Source organism: Synchiropus splendidus, chromosome 3, assembly GCF_027744825.2.
Source record: "Synchiropus splendidus isolate RoL2022-P1 chromosome 3, RoL_Sspl_1.0, whole genome shotgun sequence".
Classification (NCBI taxonomy): Eukaryota; Metazoa; Chordata; class Actinopteri; order Syngnathiformes; family Callionymidae; genus Synchiropus; species Synchiropus splendidus.
This window is the reverse complement of record NC_071336.1, coordinates 24,389,950-24,417,124: the sequence shown is the minus strand read 5'-3', so window position 1 is coordinate 24,417,124 and position 27,175 is coordinate 24,389,950. Positions and strand designations below refer to the sequence as shown.

At 42.1% G+C, this 27,175-nt stretch overlaps 1 protein-coding gene across 3 annotated transcripts in view; it reads right to left on the bottom strand.

The window, feature by feature from the left end:
- kcnh2b (potassium voltage-gated channel, subfamily H (eag-related), member 2b) overlaps positions 1-27,175 on the bottom strand; it is a 213,104-nt gene that overhangs the window by 6,197 nt on the left and 179,732 nt on the right. For 2 of the 3 annotated variants that reach the window (XM_053858662.1, XM_053858666.1), the window contains 14 exons: positions 12,798-12,977; positions 11,122-11,225; positions 10,922-11,060; positions 9,068-9,222; positions 8,884-8,978; positions 8,666-8,806; positions 7,030-7,229; positions 2,604-2,856; positions 1,721-1,914; positions 1,471-1,573; positions 1,252-1,403; positions 1,040-1,178; positions 777-969; positions 477-582 (listed from right to left, as the gene is read on the bottom strand). In XM_053858662.1, the coding sequence (XP_053714637.1) occupies positions 477-582; positions 777-969; positions 1,040-1,178; positions 1,252-1,403; positions 1,471-1,573; positions 1,721-1,914; positions 2,604-2,856; positions 7,030-7,229; positions 8,666-8,806; positions 8,884-8,978; positions 9,068-9,222; positions 10,922-11,060; positions 11,122-11,225; positions 12,798-12,977 (2,154 nt within the window). The remainder of the gene's footprint in view (positions 1-476; positions 583-776; positions 970-1,039; positions 1,179-1,251; positions 1,404-1,470; positions 1,574-1,720; positions 1,915-2,603; positions 2,857-7,029; positions 7,230-8,665; positions 8,807-8,883; positions 8,979-9,067; positions 9,223-10,921; positions 11,061-11,121; positions 11,226-12,797; positions 12,978-27,175) is intronic. The other variant, XM_053858663.1, reaches the window with a different exon arrangement.

The following is a 27,175-nucleotide window of genomic DNA, read 5'->3' as shown; positions in this document are numbered from 1 at the left end:
TTATAATTGGATTTAAATGTGGTTCAGAGTCCTGGTTAAGGTTCGCCGTGTTTTAGATGGTTAGATTTATGGGGAGAGGCTGGGGAAAAGGGTTACGGCAATGAGCGGTTCTCACAAGGATGGTATGACAAACCTGTGTGTGTGTGTGAAAGAGAGAGAGACAGAGACAGAGAAAGAGAGACTGTGGGCTTGTTTATTCTACTTTGTGGGGACTAATTCTTGACAAAACAATATCCTTGTGCGGACCGTATAACTTACTGGGGACCTTTTGGCTTGGACCCCACAAGGTTAAGCCTCAATTGAAGGATGAATAACTGGGTCATCATAACTGGGTTTAAGTTTAGTTCAGACTCCTGGTTAAGGTGAGCCACTAGTTTTGGATGGTCTGGTTTAGGGTGAGAGGCTGGGGAAAGGGTTATGAGAGTGAAAGGTCCTCACAACAACAGTGAATGGAACGTGACTGTGTGCTTGGTCACCTGCGGCGGTGAGGAGACGGCACTGTAGGCAGGAGGAACCAGAGCCATCTGTCTTTGCAGCAGCTGCATGATCGCTCCAATGTCTGTGGACATGCGACTCTCCAGTCTGCAAATACAACAAGCTGTTATTACTTTGCCAGCAAACTGATGAACGTTCCACCACACTGTGGTCTATGAAAGTAATGAAAACACAGCTTCAGTTCAAAATGGTTATTAGGTAAAACACTTCTCTCAAAGATCCTTAACTTAAACGCGTATCAGCAGAACAACAACCTTCACTAGCGAGTGCGTGTGTTGCACCTGTTCAGCTGCTTCTGCATTTGATCCAGACGAGAGTCCAGCTGGTTGCGTTGCTGTCTGTTCAGCCTGTGCAGCGGCGTGTTGAGCGCTGGCGGAGAAGCCAAGCTGCAACTCGGAACCTCCTGGTACTGCCCGCCTCCTCCCCGACTCTCGCCCCAAAAACTAAAGATGTTGGACACACCTGAGAATGCACCTGTGTGAGGCAGCGCAGGTGAAAATATGCCACCACAACACAAGAGACTTGCACGGCAACAGCTGTCTACCTGACAAGGCGTTGCAGGTGTTCCCAGTCTTGGGGTCGCTGTCCCTATCCGTGTTCTCGGAAAAGTTCCTGGGAGGAACCTGAAGATTGTCCAGCATTGCAGGCGGAGGAGCGAGAGTGGTCACAACAGACTCCTCCCCCTGTCAGGTCAGAACACACCTCTAGTCAGCTTGTGCGTCTTAAACACATGAAAAGTTTCTCAACACAACGTACCTCATCACCGCTGGAGTGAGACGACACGGAACTTCGATGTGGCTCCCACTTCCTCTTGTGTGCTTCCTCACGTTTCTGGTTATTGGCTACTTCTCTCTGTCTGCGATGAACTGACTTGTTGGCCTTTTTAACTTCACCAGCATCCGCATCATCTACAACAATGTAAAGTGGGTCAGCTAAAATAACCAAGTTTCATCGACCATTTCTCATCACAAACACCTTTTTCTGTGCGACGTCGGAATGATAATTTTCGTCGGCGTAGCTTGTTGAAGCCGCCACCTTTTGATTCATCACTGCTGGGAGATCCAGGGATCATGTTGGTCTGCAACAAGAGCATCTCATTGAGACAAGTCACAACAACACAAAAACTGCTCAAAGGCACAGATGCGTGCATGAATGATGCATCTAGAGATTTGAAATATATACCTGACTTGTTTAAATTCATTCGAGAAGCCAAACTACAACTTACATCTCGCAGGTTAAAGGTGATTTCCAAGTTGTTCCAGAAGTTGTCCGCGAACTCGGGATACATGTCCAAAACCTCCAGAACATCCTCTCGGAATATCTTATGGAGGTCGCAGTAGGTCAGTGCTCTCACATCAGCGTTGGATTTACCCGGTCGGGAATACAGATTAATTGGCTCGCCAAAGATGTCATTCTTCCCTGTGAGAGAATTTACAGAGCTCTTGAATGCAAATGGCATTATTTACATTTCACTGGAGTCTGAACGGGTCGGTTGGAACACAAAATAGGGTCTTAAAGTGAGTCATAGGGCAAATAATAATCTGCTTTTATTTTGCTAAACTATAATAAAACTGTAATATTGGATTGAAATAGTTCAGTTTCAACTTTGATAAATCCATTTATATAATAAACGTTTTGTTTAGTTCTTGACTAGGGTCACGGCATTACCACTACACCAACAAATTTATTTCAGTGTTATACATTTCAGCAACTAGATGGCAAAAATGCCTACACAATTCAACATTTTAGTATTTGTTGCCCACTAACTCAGACACTATACACCAGTTCCGATAATAATGACAGCCATGAGGGACTTATTTGACTACCACCACCTTTCTACAATAAAACTGGTGACACAAAACCTTTTTGAGAAATGTAAATGAGCAAATATCCTGGAGTAACATCAGCTTATTTAGTTTATGAGTAAGAACAGCTTAGATATTGGGGCTGGTAGACAAAGCCAAAACAGCAAAGTGAGTCAGCTTCCTAATGAGGTGCTTCCCAGCCCATATTTACTCAGTTAAACATTAATAAATCTGTCGATAACCCTTATTTTTAGATGGCTCAAAGGCAAGTTCCAAAGACAACACAAAAAAAGCGAGATGTACCTAAGATGGCGACGACTACGTCTCCTCGAAGTATCTCTATGGATCCTCTGGAGATGAAGTAGAGCGCCGTGAGGACGTCTCCAGCGTGGACCAGCGTGTCACCAGGAGGTGCGTGGGTGGTTTTGAACTTCATGGCCAGCGCCCTGAGGCAGCCCTTGGTGGAGCCCTTAAAAGCTTTACAGTTCTGCAGCAGAGTCCGGTTCAGATGGAGGCAAATATCCGCCTGGAGACACTCAGGAAAACCTTTCAGCACCTGTGAAAGAAGAAGAGCCTCTGAGTGAAACGTGGTCAAGGAGACACATGAAATGTGTGAAGCAAAACAACGCAGGGGTTAAGCTTTACTTCACGACGAGGAGGGGTGGCAGAGAAAAAGAAAATGAGGTGTGACTAGCAACAAAAGGATTACTGCTGAGGGATTAGAACGGGTGAGTGACAGCCACAGATCAAGCCACACTCATGTTACAGGTCAGAGCCAAACTAAGGTAAGAGAAAGGTGTACATTTCCAACATGACTGATCGACTTCTACCAACGGTTTCAACAAAGCATTTCAATCGTTTCAGTGACTCACTGGACACATTTCCAGTCCATCCCTGAACTGCACACCAACTAACAAGACAATTTTTCATTGAACTGCGATATGGTTTCTGACTGTAGGACGAAACTTGAGTGCCTAGAGAAAACCAACAGCAACAGATGGAGGAAACGCAGAGGTGGGAAAAAAAGTTTTCAGACACCCCATGAATTGTCCTGTGTGATCGTGGCAGGACTACTGAATACAAATTTGACCATGTGAAGGGTTATAAAATTTAACGGAATCACATGCAGTTATTTGTTTACTTTGATTCCAATGATGTTGAGAACTGACATATTGAAATGGTCAAGTATTAGTGCTGTTTGTCAACAATAAACAACAACAATATTTCATCATTAAATCATTTGTATATGTGTCTGTATAAAGCAATCACTCCATTTGAAACACACACGTTTGTATTTCTGTTTTTATGGGAACCGCTCATTGATATAATGCTTTGCCAAATGACTGACCTTCGCCAGAAGTCTGAACAAACATAAATCTAATTATAATGACCCAGTTATCTTTGTCTTCAACCTTTTTTAACATTGTCGTAAAGGTCCTGAGTGACAACATCAATGTTTTTGTCAATAACTGGTTTATAAGTGACTGAAACAACTAGGTTGGTTCACGTTTTTTAACCCCAAATCATCGTCCTACTGCCAAGATATTTCACAATAAAATCCCATGAGAAAAGCAAGAGAAACATGAAGAAGAGACTGTGCTGCATGGTTTTAATGAGAACACCTTCAAAACATTGGTAAACGCCAAACTCAAACTTAAGACGATATATTTCATCGATTGACTTGTATATTGGGTTTCATAAAATCTAAATATATGCCTGTTTAAAATCGAGCTGGTCACGTGACCGGATGCCGAGTTCGGTCGCTCAACGATCAGAGGGGGAAACTAACAAATATAAATCCAAATGAATATGTTTGTTCTGGAACTGCTCTGTCAGATTCTGCCACTCTGATCTATGGAATTATTGAATTGAATTACTGAAGCCCACATCCTGACATTTGTATTTTAGAGCACCACAATGTAAAGTTCACAAATAATTTAAACTTATTTTCATATAATCATTTGTTACAAGTTTTTATTTGTCAATATTTTACTCAAAGTTCTCACTGATCGATTGTTTTAAGTGATCCATAGAGCCAGAGCCCCAACGTTGGGCCGCAAGCGCCTCTTAGAGGGCAGCTAAAAGTTTTTTGTTTTCCTCCTTTGTGACATCAGGGCCGCGAGACGCTCAGTTTTAATACATTAGCCACATATGGTGGCAGTAGTGTGTCACTGAATTGACTTGACAGCTGCAAATCTGTGATAGTTAACAACTATGGAGAAAAAAAATGATAAAGTGATGCCGCCCCCAACAGTAAAAACTGTTCATGAGAGCACCCGTTGAAGGAGTTTTTGAAATGGCAATACTTTTAATTAAATTTCACTTGTATCTTCTTTGGAGTTTAAATAAAATATATTATTTTTATTTTATGATATTTAGACATGGTTTTATGATATTTATTTTATTCTGCATTTTATTCAGTTTTTCCATTGTTCTCAACAGTTTGCATCCTTTTTTTCTGCTGTAAATTTGAAGAACATGCCTTGCACCTGGTTCTGCTGCTGGTTGGACTTTTCAGCAACAAATATCTTTGCAATGATCACATGCTTTCATGTCATTTCACAAGGTTTTGGTTTGTTTACGTGCAAGTAGATTAAATATGGTTATTGATCACAAATGGAATCAAAAGTAATGAATCAGTTGTATAACTTGAAAGGGGTCCTGGGACCACTTGTTCTGAGAAAGGTGGGCCGGGAGATGGGAAAAAGGTTCAGAAAACGTCTCTATCTTAACGTCGGCTGATAAGGATCATGTCTCTGTTGCATGACCGTAGAAGTGCAACACGGTTTCACTTAGATCGCTACACAGTCATCACCATACTATCTGTTTCAAAACAAACCAGATCACTTCAGCCTGCTTAGTACAACCCAGTGCATATGACAGATTGGAGAACATATTACCCTCCAAAGCTGACAAATTAGCTTCCGTTCGGTTCAATAGTGGACTTACTGTGGCAAGATTAATTCAATTACAAGGATGAACGGTAGTGACACGGCCTCCAACTGGCATTGAAAAGAGAGAACATGGGCTGTTCCCACTGATGCTCTCAATAAAACCAAACGTCCATGTCATTATAGTTCAAAAGTTCAAAAACAGACAAATGGTCACTCGAATTTGGAACTGTTCAGGACGAGTTACTGGGTGAAGGTAACTTATTAAAGTAGTGTAGCAAAGCAAGGAACCTTGAGCACAAGCTTACAAGCTCCTCATACTCTTCACTTCTCTCTGTGAGATCAGCAAGGGCAGAGTGTGCATTGTGAGCCTTTAACACATAAACATTGAAACATTTCTTCACCAAACAAATAGCAACATCATCAATTTCTACCACTGGATATTTACAGTTTGTGATTTCTAAAATTAAGATTTCCATATTGAGAAATGAGTTGTATCCAGGGGGTTGTAAAATGAGAAAATAAATGTAGGTTTTAAGGTGACATTACCTAAAATGTAACTTTTGACAGCGCAAAAATATGTATAATATACTAAGTTATAGTAGAAAATAGCTGAAAAGATCTGGTTTTAAGTGGATTTTGTTTAGATTCTAACTTTTAACAGTCTCAAAAATGAATTACTGTGTGATGTGGTGCAACCTGAATGTATCTCAACATGCTTGATATCAGAACAATAACTAAGCAACATGAGTTTGTCAGTAAATCTTAAAAGGAGATTTGTTAAAGAAGGTATCTTGATAAGAACCACATCATTTGTACTATACCTGGTGACTGATTCAGATTTCCCCATTCATGATGGGGATTCAGTTTGCGATTCATTTTGATTTGGTTTGTGATATTTATTTTACGCCAATTTTGCTTGAAAACGGAACAAATGCTCAGAGCTTCAACTGGTTGTAGAACCCTTTAACTTGGCAGATTATTTTGAAAAATATTCATGTTGAAATTCTGCTTCAAATTACATGCCAGAAAAAAATGAAACTATCAATTCAGGCATTTTATGAATCAGTCCTAGAATAAGCTCACAATTCTTATATTGCAGTTGGATCTCATTGCATAAGGACGCCACCACTATTCTCTGACACAAACTAGACTTCATATATTTATTATTATTATTTTTATTATTAACAACAACAATTATTATTTATAATTCTATACAGAAGAGCAGTCTCCAGCATGAAGGGTCGTGCCACGTGTGTCGTCTGCGTGCCCAATGTCTCCATATGTCCCACCCGGGTTTTTGTACAGTAGAAACTGCTGTTGGCCATGATCACTGAGGCTGACCGTGCATGACAAGCCAGCTCCACTAATATGTGTACATGAGAGCGTAACCAGGCTTCTCAGGCGTCGACAGGTGCGCCTTCCTCCACCTGTCTGGAAGTGCGTTTGTGGTGAAAGCACATGTTAAAAAATTGTTCATGCATCATTTCCCCGACAGAGTAACACATCAGCGCAACTGTACGATTGAATAATTGTCTGCCTGGGAGACAGAGTGTAAAGGTCTTCATGCACAGCAACACACTGGCGCAGTCCATGCATGGTGCACTAACCTGACTGTTTGTGAGAGAGAAAGAGAGAGAGTGTGCGTATTATTTATGATACTCACATCAATCCTACTTTCTCTGATGGGTTCGGACCATGCATGCTGAGAGAAAGTCTTCCAATCATCCTATTAACGTACAACGCAGGCTCAAAATACTCCTCTCGCCCCGTGTGTGCATTCATGCGCAATAGGACTTGGTGTACACAGGATATTGGGGAGTGGCGGGAGTACTCACAGCGTTCATGTCGATGCCGTTGGTGTATGACCAGGCGTGTTGGAAGTACTCCTCCAGACGCTGGCGGAGCGGGTTGGGAATCTGGTGGAAGCGGATGAACTCCCTGACTCGCAACATCTGGGTGTGGTAGCGGGCGGTGCCGGAGTACAGCCTCTGAATGATGGCCGACACGTTGCCAAAGATGCTGGCGTACATCAGGGCTGGTTGGGAGAGAGGGATGAGTCAACACAGCGCTGACATTCTCATGGACACCAAGGGATTTGGCAGATGCTTGGGCAATATCGGTTGTACGTGTTGTAATTATGCTGTGTAACAACAGTAAATTCTTCCATTGAGGCCCATAGTCTCAGACTCATGTTCAAACTGCTCTGATAAAAAACCTTTTGGATGAGCTCCTTCACAATATTTTGCTAATTTCAAGGGCTGTTAAAGCACTATTAGATCCCAGTGGAGCATAATAGTACACTTTTTTTTACAATACAATTTCAGGTTTGTAATTTCTTCTGGCCCTTGTTCAGAAGACATGCTCCATGACGTTCACTGACTGGTGAATGGAGCTGGACCCATAATAAATATTCTTGTATTTAATCGTACAACAATAAAGTGCCCATCACGGTTCCTTCAGGTTAATATGATCCAATAACCAATCGTTTGTCTCCGCACGTTGGTGCCCCCCAGTTGGATACAAAACTCATCCATAAATCCTTAAAAAGTCACACTTGTGAGTAATTTACATATGCGTCCATTCAGGGGGAACTTTTAGGTCATTTTTTGTCCCCGTTACACACAAATCATATTAAACAAGTGTTATTTTCAGCAGAATAGAAAAACCCGACACTCATAAACGCGTCATCCAAACGAAAATAAAATATACTGAACGCAGATCAGCACTTTACCCGACTGAAAGAAATGAAGACAAGCAGTGAAAGCAAACCAGAACTATGAAGTAAGCGCTTCCGTGAACTGTCACATGTAAAATAAACACATTCTTCATTTATTTCTTATCAAGTCGACCAAATATTGCAAGGCGCGTCACCTGTGGCAGCCTGAAGTGGACAAAAAATCTCACTGATATTTTGAATAGATGAGATTACAGAAGTAAAATGAAAATATAATAAGCGTTTTCCATTCATCAACACAATCTCATTTAGTTTCCCTCATCGTATAGGTTTTGGTTATGATGTTACATTGTAAAATCAGGTGCACCTGGAATTTAACCTGCATTAATACAGTTAACCTGTATTGTTTGTGACTATTATTTCCCCCTGTAACTAATGGAAATTTAAAAAAAAGGAAAAGTAGGAATCAAAAATAACCAAAACTATCGGTCAAAGCGTAAAATACACTTGAACGAAGTAATGTTATGTGTTGATCGGATCATCACTGTGTATATGCGCTGTTAGAAGGAGGAGCGTTGACAACCAGGACGATTCATATGTACCGGTTTCCTTTGTAGGAATCCAGATAAAACTGTCCTGGCTCAACTGAAGCTGCTCCGCTGGGTGATTTCTGAATCCTGGATCTCACTCAGACATGCTTGCTTCATATTTTCCATGCATGCTGAGGCACCCACATTAGAGTGAGACTTGGACTTAATGTCATAATATTGAACCCGGTTCTATATAGTTCCACTTACATCCTATGAGCATGACACAGATGGAGAAGATCTTCTCAGAGTTGGTGTTTGGAGAAACGTTTCCAAAGCCAACGCTGGTCAAACTGCTGAAGGTGAAGTACAGTGCAGTGACGTATTTGTCTTTAATTGAAGGACCTGAACCTGGAAGAGCAAAACAAAAACAATATTTTAAACAGCGCTCTGAGTCGCTCTAGTTTTGAAACTGTTTTTCTGACTACCTGGGACGGAAACGTTGAAGCTCTTCCCCAGCTGGTCCCCGAGCGTGTGGAGCCAGCCGATCGAGCCGTTCCTCTCCACGCTGCCGATGGCGTACCTGCAAGAAGTCAGATGAAGAGAAGCCGCCATGAAACATCTCCAAATGATATCATGTTATTTATTTGTCCAGGAAGCAGGGTGCAATACCAGATGCAGGCCAGCCAGTGAGCGATGAGGGCGAAGGTGCACATGAGGAGGAAGAGGACGGCGGCGCCGTACTCCGAGTACCGATCGAGCTTTCTGGCCACACGCACAAGGCGAAGAAGACGTGCAGTTTTCAGCAACCCGATCAACGTTGTTGTCTACGATAAAGATGGGAAAGTTGTTGGTCAGATACACCTCTAAAAATATAACCGGCTGCTGCCACCATTTAAATCACAGCTAAATTTTGATAACGCAAAAGGTCAAACTAGAGATCACTTTCTTATACTGCAGATTATTTAGACTCAGATTCACATCTGCTACACCAGTGTCTTCCACCGTTCCCAGATTCACATCCATTTCTTTGGTGCTCAAAAGCCCCAATCACATGTACCACTTCACTTCCGAATAAAACCTTCATATTTCAAATGCAATTACACAGTCAGGCACCAGAGTTCCGTCAATGAAATTGAGCTGAGCGAAGCTGCTGCTTTGGAAGATGGATTTTTATCAACCTCAGGCACAATGGTTGCCGTCGTTCTCTGGTAGGCTGGATCCTCACAGGGTCCTCACTCATACCCTCCTCTTTATCTTCCTGTCATTGACGTCCTTGCCTACAGACTCCCACCTCCACTAACAGCTCAGGAGGCTTCCTCCACATGGTTGTGGGCTCTAATATGCAACAGAATATTAAGCAGGCAGTGCGAAATGTCCCGTCTCATTTGAGATTATTTGTTCGGTTTTTAATTTGTAGTCAGCATTGAGCAAAACCACGCATTCATAAAACATTATTGGCAATGAAATTCTGGGGTTTAATAAATCCTTGAATGCTGAAGCTTTCAATTTAACAGCCTACAATGGTAGTCAGAATTATCATTTTCAGCGTTAAAAACAAACACTGTCATTTGTCTGGCTCTAACAAGCAAAACTGTTGCACTCATTGGAAAACTGCTGCTATTAGTGAGACTATATTACTGTATCTTGTGTGTTGCTCAATATGTATTATTTATAAAGCCACGAGATGGTGCTATAGAGTCCACTGCCGGTCAGGATTATGCTTCTAAATGCTTCTGGTTCACATCCACAGGATAAAAATAGAGACAGTCACGATGATCTTTGTGATATATGAGAATGTTTTGTTAGATGATGTGACTCTGCTAACTCCTAAAAATAAGAGATCCATTTGACTAGGCTGAACTTTATCCTGGATTTTTAAATAACAACTGCAGACTAGTTTGAAAACTACAAAACTTTGATACAACCGATACTTCATGATATGTTATTAATGCACACTGAATTAGCAGAGATAAGTCGATCCCATGTCAGATTAATGGAGGGTCCTCTCTTAAATCTTATCTTTGGGCAAGAAAAACTTCATAGTAAAAGTAAATGTCATCGCTATTCAAGGGTTGCATAAATATATATACATAAACTGTTTTGTCCAGTTTGACTGACTTTTTTAAATTATAATTATAAATTTCCATTTATTATGATCATTATAACACGACGCAGTTCATATATGAGACAATGAAAACCATATTGCATCGTATCAGAAAAAACACAATGTCAGATTCCTTCTATACACGTTTCAATTTTTTTTATTTTAATTTAAGTTATTCTTTGACTTGTTCTTCGTCTATCTGTCTCCACCCACAGATTTCAGCCTTTGTCACTCTACCTACCAGCATGTTGACCCTTGACCCTAACCTGGAATCTCAGGACTGTCTTTGCCCTTTGGACTGTTTGTATCATGGGCTTCTAGTTTTTACATTAACCTTAATAAAACTGTTCTTGATGAGTTAATAAACACTGATTCTTTATGTGTTATGGTTCTTTGTCACAACTGTGCCGCGAACGTACCTCCTCTCCACTGCGATAGATGAGCAGGTCAAACGGAATGGCCGCCACCATATCGATGAGAAACCAGCCTTTGAAGTAGTGGACAGCGATGCGGACAGGATGGCTGACCACCTCGTCGTTGGTGTTCACATAGGTTGTTCTGCACGGGGCAGCGTTAGTAAGCAGCTTCCAGTAAACACCTGACCGTTATGTGCACAAACCTGAAATTGATGAGGATGTCAATGATGAACATTATGTCCACGATGAGGTCCACCACGTTGAGAGGGGAGCAGGAGTAGCCGCAGCTCTGCATCGCAGCCTCCTCCTAAAGGAAAGAGGGCGTTATCTTGCAGAAGCCACAAACAAGTCAGAGGACTCAGATCCTGCCAGCAAGTTCCCCCAAATCTCACTTATCAAACGTACAGTATGTTGCCTTGACTATCTGTAGCTCTTATTTTAGCACATGATTTAACGTTTGATGATAGTAGTGATGGGTAGATGAGGTATCATGAAACTGTACTGAAGGGTTGATGAAGCAGTGTCATACTTTTCAGAGGCCGCTAGATGGCGCTCTTGGTTTGGAAATTATGTGTGGTTTCATTAAGTCAGTTATTCAAGTACAAACATTTTACAGCAGACAGTGCCATCTGGTGGCCTCTGAAAATCAGGACACTGTTTCATGAAACCTCATCCACCCTTCAATATTCCGTCATGAAACCTCATCTACCCATCGCTAGTAGCTACATACAAATTAGCCGATCCTAGGTAAAACTGCGCTCGGTCAACATCCTAAATACCTCCCCTCACGGTTCTTGTTTATGTGTGTGATTTAGTATGTGCTTTTTTCACTGTTTAAACTGGCAACACAATGCTAATAGCTACTTAGGTACTCCCTGCTGACCAGCTAACCTACTGTACCGCAGTTGTCCACCAACTTGTTCAGCTTGATCCTGAAATTTAAAATGAAGTGTATTGTTTTGATGCCAAGAACAGATCACCTTGTGTAAACCATGAGTTTGCACATTTGATGGAGATCACTTTGCTTCATGATGGAGGATGACTTGCGCAGTTTCTTCAAGAGTCGGGATGTTTCTGAGGCTTACTGAGTTTTCAGAGTGACGACATGTAGTAATCAGGGACGCTTGACATTTCTCATATATTTTTGTGTGTTTTTAGTCAACAATAAATGGAAGAATTTACCTGTCAGTATTGGTGAGTGAGTAGCATACATGGAATTCAATTAGATTCAAGTTTGTGTTTGAATATGACGAGGGAGAATAAACGTTTGTTCAAAATATTAAACCTGACATTGGCTTCTCGTAACCAAAAATGTATGGACGGTTGAGAGGCACATCACAATAGGCAATTGATGAAAAGCCATTCTAGCCAATCAGAAGTCGTGGAAGGGAGTACCTTCCTTAACCATCCTACAGTTTGTAAAAGTGGGCCTGAGCCTGTCTTGTTGTCCCTGTGCTGTCAAATATATTTTGCCTTCCAGCTGGTGATCGGCTTATGGGGCGTCATGAAACAGTGCCCTCATCCTCAGAGTCCTCTAGATGGCATTATCTGCACTAAAATCTTTGGATTTGTGATATCTGACCATTTTTAAACCAGGAGCGCCACCTAGTGAGCTCTGAAAATGAGGACACTGTTTCATGAAGCCTCATCAGCCCATCACTCTACAAATTATGCACTGGTTGAGAGGTAGTGGGCACTGAATAATGAGGCCAGTCCATCATGGCACAGACACAAGGACAACCACAAGCACTCCAAACAACGGAAATACAGTCTCTATATTTCTGGCCAGTGGGAGGAAACCAGAGTGACAAAGGGAACCACTAACGTTTTATGTTCTTATTTAATTTGATGAAAGTGTGACCGGTTATTTTAGTCTAACCTGGTCATTGAGGAGGAAGGCGGCCGAGTACGGCGTCAGAATCGCAGTGTAGATGACCAGCAGCAGGATCAGCCAATCCCACACCGCCTTGAACGGACTGTAGTGCAACACCGTCCACTTGTGGATTCGAGGAGCCTGGAGCTTGTACTCTGGCAACACATCTGCGCCCAGAGACAGCACCTGAGGAGACACGGACAGATTCCGACATGAGCATAAGTGTAAGCTATTACGAATATTACATGAGATCATAACAGTCAGATGAAAAAATGACCGCAGGAAAGATACATGAGGTGGAAGAGAATCCTCCTGCAAAGACATACGCGCGGGGAGAGGAATGCACAGTCTATAAAATATACATTGAATGACATTATATATGTAGCAGCTGCAAGAGCAGTGTTTTGCTATAACAACAACGGAAACATTGGTGACAAGGATAGCAGCATTAGCTTGAGGTGCAGCTGTCACGCTCGCAGTATATCCATCCATCGGGTGGCTAATTCATGAAACAACAACTTATTAAACATGTGCACAAGCCACTCACACTGAAGACACACACCTACACATGCGTATGCATAGAAACACAAGCCAAGTAATAGGCGGCAAAAGCGAAGGACATTGTCGAAAAAAACTTTAAACATTTGTGCATTCACATTCATAACAGTCAGCAACATTGTCTTTAGAAATCTTTCCCACACACACACATGAACAAATCCTCCATCGTTCCTCTGCTCACAAACACACACCCGAGCACTGAGATCTTGGGCATTATGCTACACTTCTGAGGCGCTTTGCTCGCAGTAATGTATTCCAGCGTGTGCACTGCTCTCTGCCAGGATGAGAGCAGGAACGAATCAGTGCACGGAGGAATTAGCCGTCAGCGCCTCTGCCTCCCAGAGTGACAGTGAATGACAGAAGCTTTAAGAAAGACACATTTAATAATGGTCCAAAAGTGAGAAGTCTCAAGTGAGTTCACCAAAAATTTGTTTGTTTTCAGACCGACCTGGAACTGTGGGAAGCAAACCTGTGTAACTCTCCACATCCTGAACGTTCTCCTTGCAGGCGTGCTTTATTATGACCCCATAATGGGCCCACGATACCCGACTTCTTCCAGAACACTCCATCCATGGAAGGTATATTTATCTGCTGCGCAACTGAGCTGGGTGCTAATAAATTAGGATAGAAACCAACTGCTGATTCTGTAACTCTTCTTCTCTAAAATCTGTCAGTCTTCCCTCTCTCCAGAAACTGCCTCCAACTCTTCCAGGCTCTCAGGTATGTGTGTGTGTATACAGTGTATATATATATATATATATATATATATATATATATATATATATATATATATATATACCCTGTATAGAAAACCGCTGTGATCACCTCACGCTTTTACTTTTTGCCAAGGGTCGTTTCCCCACAACAAACAAACAAATCCAGTAAACCATCGGTTGTTTTCAGTAGTTCCCACACTCCACCATTCAGTCGCAACCATGATACGTAGATTAGCGAGAGAGCGAAAAATAGAGCGACAGAGAAATGATTTAAGAAAACCAGCGAACGCAAACCCGAGCTATGATGTGCGCGCACCAGCAGAGCGTCACATGTAAAATGAATGTTCCTCGTTTATAGCAGCCTGAGCAGCTAGAGCAGGTAGCGCAATGAGCTTGAGCTATGGTGGCCTGAAGTGGACAAAAAGTTATGCTAGAGCGGGATTCATGAGAAAGGATATTCTGTATTATAGATATATTTCACTCAAAGCATGTAATACGTCTGTGTGGCAGATGTTTTTATAGTTAGCTATTCTAAAATAAAACCACTATAATCATCATCGCCACCACTTTTGAAAAAAAAAAAAAAAAAAAAACTGACGCCAGCAGAAACATAAAATTTTAAATTAATCTTAAACATCAGTGTTCCAGTGATGATCAAATTATTTCCTCCATTTTATAGAAGATAGATTTTTTGTCACCCTGCCAAAAAAAGAAAATCTATAATGCATAAAAATGTTGTTTTTAAAAGAATGGCCCCAGTCAAACTGACTGGCGAACTGTATTCATCTTGATATAAACCAGATACAGAAACAATAAATCAGGCCATATTAACACTGACATGACAATGGCTATGCCGAAAATACAGAGAATAATGAAGCAGCAACAAATATATTTTCATTATTTTGGTGACATGGTTTCCTTTATTTTCTTTCATCCTGCTACTGTACGTTATCGCGTCAGCATCTGCTGCTGCACAACTGTACACACGAAACTCTCAGCTCTCAGTTCAGTCACTGCAGAAAGCAAAGTTCAACATGCAAAGATGCAACTCCTTCCTCGCTCCTTCCGTGGGTCTTTGTGCATCATTAGTCTTTGCTGAACCAAACATCCGGGCAGCTGATCAGTTAGCAGCTGCGGGACCTTCTGGAAATGGAGGCAGCTGTGTTTACACCCTATCTGTTTGTCATATTTTTAGCTCTTCAGACTCAAGAAAAAAGAAATCGGCAGACAACTGAGGCGGTTTAAAAAGGCCAACACTGTGTGCCCATCACAGACATCAGGGAGTGACACAAAATGTGACATTTTAAGAGCCGTAAACCCAGAAATATATCACTCTCGCAAAGTTCAGTTCGCTGACCTTCTAAGCTCTACAAACCCACCTGTAGTAATGTAGTTTTATGACCTTGATAATCACCAGTATTTATGGAAATATATCAAATGGTTTTTTTTTGTCACTTGGGTGTTCAAAATAAGGGTTTAATACATTTTAAATCGTCAGTCAATCTAAGCAATGTGTTGCTTTTGCGCCCGCCAAAGCTGAAATGTTTCAGTTGAGTCTGCATTTTTCACTACAGACATTTGTCACAGCAACAGAATACCGCCAGCCCTATCAAGTTCAGCACTCCATCACACAAATTCGGTTGCCAGTTCTGTGAAACTCACTTATTTCATTTGAAATCCGCGCAGTGCTCCCATCATCTAGTCGAAATGAAACCAAATTTGACAGCATTAGCTCCACTTCAAACTATTTCCCTTCCTGCCTTTCATTTGCTGCCACGTCCAGTCCAACCAATTCATTTCTACATCCCAACATTTTTTTTTGTTTGTTTTAACTATGAAAATACAGAGAGGATATACACGCACATTAGTATCACTCCTTAGAGAATAACACAGAGAACATTTCTCTCTTCATCTCTTCAAGCACCACTCACAAAAAACTGGACCTTTAAATAGATCGGACTCTTCAAACAAGAGACTCATTCTGCCTGCCTCTGTCAAACTATTCTCCTCCTGCGATGCTCCAAACAAACCAGCAAATATCCATCACAGCCACTGACATACATCAGAAAACAGACGCTGACGCTGGATATCTGCTGGCGTTTCTTCACCACTTTATTTAAACGTGCACCTGAGTGACATTGATGTATGAGTCCACATTTGAGGTAAGCTATATTTCAGTAAAGGTCGCAGCTGTCCATCAGAGTGACGCCACTTCAGCTTTGCTTTGCAACAATGTACCGATCAAGAAACAAGTGCCAATAACTTGTGACACCGGATACATCAAAAAGTTTGGCCAGATTTGCCGAGGACATGCTCCTGCAGAAGCCTGCACCCCGTCAGAGCGAGTGAATAACACAGTAAATGTTACTGCCGAGAGTTGATAAACCAGCGTGTAGACCAGCTAAAGACATTACGACGAGCACTAGGACATGAAGTTGAACACAGGCTTTGCCTTCTGCTAAGAGAAAAGTCCTTCCTCCAGTTCGTAGGCGGAATTGGGGAGATTGCCATGAGTGTTTTTTTTTTTTTGGTCATTGTCTCCAGCTCTCCCACTGGCAACCACACCTGCTTATACAGCCACTGTGCCAATTCCAGAGTTCATTACCGGCATTAATTATCTCTGCCAAGGACTGTTTTGTCTCTGAAAGATCTGGAAGCATCATAATACATTTTTTTAGGAAACTCTGATCATGGGAAAGAGTATATTTGGTGGTGTTTTCCTGTTCACTGGAGGTGGATTCTGTCAGCGTAACATTAGAATGCAGGTAAAAAAGCTTTTCAGCTTCAGGAGAAATGCCGAACCGTGGCATAACAGCTGGATGTTCCAATGGTGCCTGTGAGTAGTGAAGGCTGTTCGTCTCGGAAATAGGTGAAGCAAGTTTCAAGAATCACGGACGAGTGGCAACCATCTGCGTTTCAAGGCTTTGCAATTACACTGCCTTGAAAGTTTGCCTCAAACGGGTTCTGAAACTGACCTCAAATGCCCACAGTTTTTGATCGTAGACAAGCAAGTGATGAAACCAACACTAGCCAATACAGTGGACAGAAGCTATCAAAACAGTGAGTAAGTTTCACTGTTTGTCCCTCTCCGATCTATTCACAAACATCATCCTCTCACAATAGTCCGAATCGTCACTTCCACAGCGATGTGTTGAATAAAAATAATTCCTTTGTTTACCTGAAGCTGCTCTTCTTTCTCAAAAACCATTGACAAATCCCTCATTATTCGATGATATTGGCACTACTTCCACTGCTTTAGTACACAAAGCACCAGGGATTTGGTAGCTTCCTCACTTCCGAGGCATAATAATACAACAAAAGCAGCCTTCAGTGTTCCATGTTGAAGGATACACATGGGCTTTACAACGGACTAAAATAATTTTTTCTTTCCCCTGTAGTGCTCGCACTTGTGGGGATGCGCGAGACGGAGCCACTGAGGGACAGAGGAAACGCATGGAAGCTGTCTTCACTGAATCATACTGGATGTCATTTCTTATTTGTTGTCATTTATAACTTATTATTAATTTATTATATATGTTTGGCTTGAGATTGACACGTTGTTACACTTAGAATGAATGTCCTGTCAGGCTGTCAACATGCAACGCTGAAGGATGCCTTTGTCGTCAGTATAGGACACAAAAGGCAACATTCCCAACGTCAATATATCACGCCATGAGTGTGAGGACGTGTTGCAACCCACCAGATGGCTGCAGCGTTTGATCCACTTATGAGAACCACTTCAGAATCACAGTGCATTTTATCGTAGCATATGGACGCATTTTTTTTCCATGGGCCAACACACTTTTTAAAAAATCATGGAAGTTGATTCATTGATTTGAGTATCTGGTCTGTTTTTACAAGTCATATGAAACTAGCTCCTTGGTGGCGGCATGCGCGGTCACCAGTGTTTTGCTTGTTCTGTTTTTGTCAGAATTATAATGACATCCTGATGTCGCAATGACCGAAATATTAAATCTCAGTGTCCCGGATCACACTTTATTCGAGTGCTGGTCTGAGATTTGCTGATCAAAGTCAAAGCCTTTATTGTCATTATTTGACAAAGCATACAATGAAATTAGGAGTGCTACTCCACCTGGTGCCTGTTATATATATTAAAAACAATATAGCTATATATGTACACATACACCCATGCATACGCTTACACAACGCACAGACATAAAATAGGAATTAAACATTGTAAACAAGGCAGCTCTACGTAAAAATGATGAGCAATAATAAATAAGATGAGCAATAATAAATAAAAGTTCCTGTTCCTCTCCATCATGTCTGACTGGGGATCAGTGCCTGCAGGCAGGAAACGATGACTCATCAGTTTAATTTGGAAGGGGCCAACCCAGTGTGACGAAGATATTGTGTTCTTAACATCAATATCTGATACCATTGTTGAGATGGGAGCAGTTTGCGTTATGGAGCATGGCTTCAAGCATTCATAAACATTGACAGGAGGCAGAGTGGTAAGTCATCTTGCCCAAAGGTACCACGACCCCAACTGTAACCCACCACCCCTCCAATTATTAGCTGCTCCATTCAATTGTCTGACCCACAAACATCAACGAAACAGCAGATGCCTTCTGCTGGGCCAAAAGACAAGTCACTCTGTGACAGTAGGACCCGTGATTTAAAGAGCGACTTCCGTATCATCTCGGTGAAAGCTGAGGATGAATAGTTGTTCCATAGATGGAGACAGAATTGGTCGCTGCACCATGAAATGTGTCATGCTGCAACAGGTTACTTCCGTCTGAAATGACATGTCCCGAAATAAGCTTTGGAAAGTGCATCAATCTGCCAACATAAACATGAGAGACGGTGCTTCAAGCAAGGTTGAGATATTGACAGCAGAGGTGCTCTATGATTGATAAGCCACACATGCCTACACTGGCATGAATATCTCTCCAGAATTCACCCATCATCACAGACCGCTGACAAATAAACGCCATACGTGTGAAACTCGCCGCCTTTGGCAAGGTGAGCCGGTGTTTTTAATGATGTGACGGCGCAGATTGTTTTATAGAAGTAAACAATGGTATAGCTGGATGAGTGTAGTGAAACGGAGCCAACGCAGACACACTCAGACAAACGTGGGCGAAAGTAGGATGAAGAACCGAAGCTGAAGCTGAGGGGGATGAGAATACAGCAGAGCCAAGTGAGAAGTGATAATGACAAAACTGACGGTCAATATGACTCTTGATTTATTTCTCCTTTCACTCCCGTAAATAGAGAAATGTTTAAAAGAAGCTGAGCTTATCAAAATTTTATAAATCAATGTTGCACTGTCAACAAAGCTTCTTGCCTTTCAGAGAGCTCCTGTGTTGAACGTCAAATTAATAATGCAACATGTGTGTTTGGTGAAATATAGCTGTTCATATCAGTGCAGGGGAAGAGGCTCCCTCAAGAGGGTGTGTGCAGGTCAAACTTCAATTTATCACACCACACACAAACAGGTGTCCGCCACACATAATGCATAATGCATGAGGTGATGATTTTGTCTATGTAAGTACATTAAATACAGATCTTTGAGTACTGGGTCACAGCAGCTACTAGAAGCTAAAGTGGGGATCATCATTCAATTCAAGGACGGTTGCAGACACTCTCCAGAAATCTCCTCCAGCTCTACAGAGGAATATGAAGGCATTGCCAGGCTGCCCTCTGCCCATCTTCACGGGTGCTGTCCAATTGAGAAAGCGCATTTCAGCCACTTGTTGAAAGAAGGACTGCAGAATGACCAGTAGTCAGGGTTTGTCTCAGCCCTTCGCTCAGCAAGAAAGGCTGGTAGAGTATCCTCATTATTGAGGACACCACTCAGAAGACTTCAGAACAAGACCTCTAGACACATCATTCAAAATCAGGGGTGTCCAAACCGGTCTTTAAAGGGCCACAGTCTGTGCAGGTTTTTGTTACAAGCCAACTAGCTTCACCAATCTGAAGATCTTCATATGGTGTCTGACGACAGCAAACAGTTGATAGTCAGCCTGGTGCTGCTGTCACCTGTTAAACTTGATCGGTTGGAACAAAAACCCACTGTGGCTCTTTCTGGAACAGGTCTGGACACCCATGTTCTACACAGTCCTCTAACAGGTTCACTCCAAATCCGTGATGCAGCAATCAAAGTCAGATTCAAACATCTTGTTTGGAGAAAATTCAAATTATGGTGAGGCAGAAGAAAAAAAAGCAAGAGATTAGGATGTTTTCTAGCAAAAGTACCAGGAGGGTTTGCTTCAATTAAGATCAGGATGTTGTCATTCATATTTTTAGATTGTAAGCACCAGTTTCGAGTTGCATTAAGATTATTACTCTGCCAATTAGAAGGGTTTATACATCAAAATTGGGTCATACTTTATGCAGTGTAGAGAGCGTTTTGAGGAGGTTTTGGAGAAGGTTTTTGTGTGTCACTCACTTAGACTTAGACTGAGACTAGACTTTACTGATCCCTTTGAGATGACTCCCTCCAGGAAATTTACATTTCCAGCAGCAATAGCGGCAAGAAAGGGCATGCAGTCAGGAAGAGCATCACACAGAGAATAAGAGAATAAAACAATAATAAAACTAATAAAATAAAAAATAAAAATTTAACTAGATTAAAATAGGTTATTGCACCAGAGAGAGGGTTATTGCACATTGAACAAGTGTCCATTACTATGTAGTGTAGCGTAGCATACCCTACTACTTCCTCCCCCCGTGCGAGGAGTTGTAGAGTACGATGGCATGGTATACAAAAGAGTTCTTGAGTCTGTTGGTTCGACATTTGGGGAGCAGCAGCCTTTCACTGAACAAGCTCCTCTGGTTGCTGATGACGGTGTGCAGAGGGTGGCTGGCGTTGTCCACAATATCCAGCAGTTTGTCCAGAGTCCTCAACTCTGCCACGGTCACCAGAGAGTCCAGCTTCATGCCGACCACAGAGCCGGCCCGCCTGATCAGTTTGTCCAGTCTTACCTTCCCTGGTCTCACGACAGGGAAGGTAAATCAGCATGTAAACAACGGCAGTGGTCAGCTACTCCACGTCACACCGGGAGCTTGTCTCTGATTGGCCAACGCACGTGTGCAGTTGTTAAACATTGAACTATAGCCACTGTCACCATAGCCCAGTCGTGTCGTCTTGTGTAGCCAGAATCACAGTATGCTGCTCAAATCCTGCAGCGTGGCCCACTCAAGTCCCGTCACTGTCATGTCGCTAGCCACAAACCAATCGCCACCACTCGATCAATCGACTTCGATTGTATGTAAATCTGTTGTGTTGCACAGGCTGGCAATGTGAATGTACCTTTGGTTGAGCTCTCAAACACGTTATCCGGGTTGTGTCTGACCAACAGAAACTTTAATTTCTCTCCAAAGTCGGACTACACTGTTTACATGCATTTTAAAAGTCTGAACTTTGCCAGACTAACACAGTAATTTGTATTTTTGAGCCGTCGTGCACACATGCTCCATGATCGAGACAAAAACCAAGCTGCTCCCCCTGAGATCGGACTGCAAGAATAAGCCATATCAGAGGGGCTTTGGAGTGCAATCCCCCTGTACTTAGAAAGCAGAGACCCCATTTCTGCTTTTTAACTCTGGATTTTCTAGGCTCTGAAATTGATTGTGACCCAGCTTTTTTGCTCCTAAAAAAAAATCTCAGATGTTACCAATTTATGTTTCAATTTGAGACTCCGAGTAGAGGATTTTTCTCAGTTGTGGATGTCTGACTTGGACCAAAATTACAGCAGCACGCTTTGAAGTTGCACTCACCTTCAAAGAGAAGAAATGACACATTGTGCTGTGGCGGGAGATTGGTACCAGATTTACCATTCACCAGAGCAGAGAACCAAAAATATGCCTTCATTTAAATTCACCCCATCAAACCAAAGAGCATTTATCTGGATTCAACTCATGAATAAATACAAATTTTTGTGCGTACGGAAGTGTGTGTGTGTGTGCGTCGGCCGACCACCTCATCTGCCTCCCTGCTTGACCTTTCTCTCCCCAGCTCAGGCAGTTCCATTAGGACACAACAACAAAGCATATTTCCTCATCCCTGATGTCTCCCTCCATCTTCTTCTCCTCACCCCAGCTTTCTCCTCCAATATTCATCAGCAGCAACACATCCCTCCTCAAACGATTTTCCTCATATAGATCACATTTTTGGTGACCCCTGCTTTTTATGGTCAACTCTCCTGATGCCGGGCTGAATGCCTCTCGTGTCGTGGCAGCGCTAACGTGAAACACAAAAGCAGCAGTGGCACACGTGGGAGGGGAAGGGGGGGGGGCGCCGCGGGGCCGGTGACATTGTGCTGCTGACGCGCTCATAAACACACGTCCAATGTACGTGTTAATCTACAACATGCTGCGGCTTAAGTTTTTAATCTCCGCACTGTGTCGTTGCCAAAATGCTTTTAGGTTAGTCAGACCTCAGATCGGGGGTCGCCTTAAGAACACAAAGTGCAGTCCAACAAAAATAGCACGCATGAAGGGGGTAATCTGTCCTGACGAGAGCAAACTTCTGGCTCAACATTTTGGATGTTTTGCGGCGCTTCACCAAAAGAGGCGACGCCAGACTAAGAGCAGAAAACCTCCATGAATAATTGAGGGTGCTTAACGAAGAGCTATATCTTGGGTACATGTGGCTGCAGATGAACTACATGTGATCAGAGGCTGCCATCATGCATCAGATCAAACTATAGAATCAGGCCACTTGAATAAAATATGGTGGTGCTCCGAGCAGAAGATGAACACACTCTTCATAGGCATGTGCTGACGATAACATGCAGTTTTAACCAGCTAAAGGCACAAATAGAGATGAAATATTCCCCAGAAGTAACTCCCTCATACTTTGGCACAGGACAATATTTTCAGGTGATGTTTGTTACGCGAGAGATTTGCAGAAATTGCAGGTTATTGTTATTGACTATGTGAGTACACAGAGGTGGTGAAGTTCATTACATTTTAATGAGCGTGTCACACCCACCCAACAGCAACATGAGAATGATAAATGTCTGTTCGAGGGGCCAGGTGGCGTCAGAGTATGATAAATAAGTCAGTAGCATAACTAAAGTAAAGGTTTATCGGACGGTCATGCGTGAAAGGTTTTGAGTGAGTGGACAGTTTGAAGGTGACACCTTGACTTGTACACTTGTTGGTACTGTACCTTCAGTTCAACCTGGAGGGTCACTCAGTCACGGAGGCACCAAAAACCGCTGCACCAGGCTGAAGGTAGCATTTATTGAATGCTCTAGAACTCACTTGATTTTTGATATCGCTACTTGTCGCAGTGCATAATGGGACCACAATGTGCAAAGCCACCAAGGAAACATTATAATTGCTCACATACTTGCTATATAATTTTGGTCCATTTTCTTCTAAAGGCTTGTCCAAATAAAGGCAGTAATAGCAGCAAATAATTTATTTCTAAACTGCAATATTGACGTGTTTAGCTGGATGGACAGATAAAACATCTTCATCCAGACTTAAACTCACTTTTGAATGGTAAATTATTTATTTACTATGTCTTTGAAGTGTTACCAACAGCCGAACATTAAGTTGCAGCATTCACACACACTATCACAGAATGGTGGACGGTGGCTGCACAACGACAGGGATCGAACCAGTAGTTATTAATGGGTAGATGAGGCATCATGAAACAGTATTGCAGGGTTGATGAAACAGTGCCCTAATTTTCAGGGGGCACTAGATGGCGCTCTTGGTTTAAAAATCATACAGGGTTTAATTGAATTAGTTGTTCAAATACAAAACATTATATTTGAGCCAGTGCCATCTGTTGGCCTCTGACTCTGGTTTCACCGAGTCTGCAATACTGTGTCATGAAACCTCACTACCAGTAACCTCTCATGGCGTGTGTCCACACTGGTGTTGTGTTGTCTCACATAGTATTTATATAAAGCTCCAAGGGTGCCAAAATATCTGGTTAGACCTGGACTATTTCTTAGTGCACTTTGCTACGGCTCCCAAGGAAGCCGATATGGGGACCAATAGGAGGCAAACACTCACAGCGATAATAAGGAGTTTATTATTAATAATAATTTGTCAATTCATTCATTTATTTTCACGATTATGTCAGATGTATTGTCTTATTTTTGATCCAGGGAAGCTGCGTGTGGCTTGATGTGGACAGTAGTAAAGGGCAGATGAGGCTTCATGAAACATTGTACCAGCGATTTTCAGAGGCCACCAGGTGGCACTGTCTGTCGTAAAATGTTTGGACTTGAACAAGTAATTCAATGAAACCTCACATCATTTCTAAACTAAGCGCGCCATCTAGTGGCATCTGAAAATCAGGGCACTGTTTCATCAACAATCTGTGAACAAATACTGACAGTGTGATTGTCTTGTGAGTCATTTGGCATAGATGTAAGCTAAATATTTTCGGGATATGGACGACTAAGGCAAGCCAGAGAAATGAGATAAGTTCAGCCAGACATCACAGCGAAAAAGTTTAGCTTCTCAAAAGCATTAAATCAACTAGACATGTTAGTGACCCAACAGAAATGTTACCTCCTTTAAAGAGCATTTCAAGAAACCAAAAGGCTTTTGCTGGCCTACCTGCGACAAACCCACCCACAGCGCACATAAACAAATACAGCTGTTTACACCAACTTGAACCATGGATTTACTTATTCAGGGAAATATCAACCTGAAATGTATAAAGTAAAAAAAAGATTTTCCTCTATTTGCAGCTGAGTGTGAGGACAACTAAAGGGCACGAAGCCGCCCCAGGAGCAAGTGAAGCAAAGGTCTACTCTGACGTGCAACAGTGTCTGTTGGTTTGAAGCCACCAAGTGTGAGGGTTTTTTTTTTTGCAACCTTTCTGGGGGTTGACATTTGTCTTGCATAATGTATCCTCACCTGAATCCAAACTACAACCATTTGCACACGCTAGTGAAAGTAAAATCATTTCATTGACGATTGTACATGAGGACATGCGGCTCATTTCATTGTAAAGGTCAGGTTGTCATCCCGGGTGCTGAATAGCAACTTGTACAATAAAGAGCCTTTTTTTTTTCAAACCTTTGCCAGTTGAGAGATCAGGCACAGGCTCCTAATACTAGGCCTGGACGGACGAAAACAACCCCATTTCCATGGTTGAACGGTCTCACAGCGTTCCTTCATGAGAGCTGCTTGACCTGGCAATTACGTCCAATCTATTGTTGGAGCTGGATTGTGGCGATAATGCTCAAGTTATCACGCTGAATAAGTGAGTGCGCGTACAAATATCAGCTCACTGGCTCACACTGAAAACAATCATCTGTGTTTATTAGCAAACAGCTGCACAGAGAGCGGGAGAGTGTGTGCAAATAACGCAGCCTCACATGTAGCGTCTTCATAAACACAAATACAGAGGCATTAAGGCATGTAATACTATTATACATGCCTGCACTGATATACACAGGGCTTCGTGTCTGGTGATTCCGCTGGGATCGTTTCAAGACTGCAACCTTTTCCACGTCTCAGTCACACGTCTCAGCCTCTCTTCTCTGTGGACTCCTACATTATACAGGTGTTGCAGGAGGATGAGGTGAGGCTGTTTTACAACCACTAGCCAGGCCACTCACTTCCATTGGTGTTGTTGTTGACCTGTTGTTAACCTGAGACAGAGTCCAGAGCACACACACACCAAGTTGAAGACCAAGACGTTGAGAACCCGAATCGTGTCGAGACCAAGACCAATCAGGAGGCGGGGCCATGATGGAGACCAAGACCAAAATGAATACAGTGTACAGAAGCATGACTCTTGTTGTCATTTATTTCATGATAAAATGAAACAGTAGTCATTTTCTTTCAAAATAAATAATACAGACAAACTATGTTTGTCTGTATTCTGCTTAGTCCCGGCCTTGGTCTAGGTCTTGGCTCGGTCTGAGGCCCCTACTGCAGGTGGCAGTAGAGTGCATGAACAATATACACAATAAGCACTAAGAAAGAGTTCATGGCAGCTCACCATCATCAACTGGCGGTACGAGAAAATATCAGTATGCGCAAATATCGCGATATTTGATTAGTATTGGATATTGTATCGACATTTCATTAAAATATCGCAATCCTTTATTGTGTGATATTGTTTGGACATATTAAGTCAGCCACATTGATATTTACTACACAGATACTTGGACATGTTATAACTAATAACGTACACTGGAGTTATGTTGTCGATCAAGAGAGCTGTTCATTCCTCTGTTGGACTGCAAAGTTGAACGGAAAGTCTAACTGGACCGGACTATAAACTAGATTTCATGCACATAATATTGTACTGCATTATCTGATTTAACCCCCTTAAAATGATGGCTATTGATAACAAATATGACAATATATTGCTGAACTTACATGTAATGTATCGTATCACCACTGTCATATCAGAATATGTATCACATTGCAAGGTACATGCACAGCCCTATTATCAACATGTCCGGAAAACGTGTGATTTCATTTCATGATGACGATCACAAAACATCTCCCGTGGCAGTAATAAAAACAACTCTTCAAGTCTTCACCTTTAGAGATCTGATCATTATATCTAGTTGTCAATGGGCAGCCATGTTAGGGACTGAATTCTGAGACCACGTAGCAAACTTTGTTCAAGTCTGGTTTGGTGGTGGGGTCAGGACTGCAGACTGTTGCAGCCATGATTTCCCTCCTAAATGTGCTTAGACATAGATATTGTTTTTCTGAGATCTGAAATTTGAATGTAGGCCTGTATCTTTCTATGGGTTAGCTCAGTAACACTTTGTTTCCCACAGAACTCTTTTCATTTTGAATCAAAGAGGGATTTTACTATGTTTATTAAACAGCAGTCTGAACAACGCTATTCTCATGCTGGGTCAATTTACAGCTTCAAGTTCTATTATACCAGACATGGTCGAGTTTTAAATATTTTCTGTGATCTTATCCTCTCCACTGAAAAGGCAAAGCTAAACACCGATATTTAACTGGTCAGTATTGAAACACTCATGTAACACCTTCTCCGATGACATCCACATGTGCGTTGGAGGTGCAAAATGACTAATTCTATTATTTAATAGATGATTTTTCTTCCTTTTTTCCCAGGCAGAATTGTGAAACATAAAGTGCCCTTTCGCCAGAGCTGTGAAAATACACCACCAA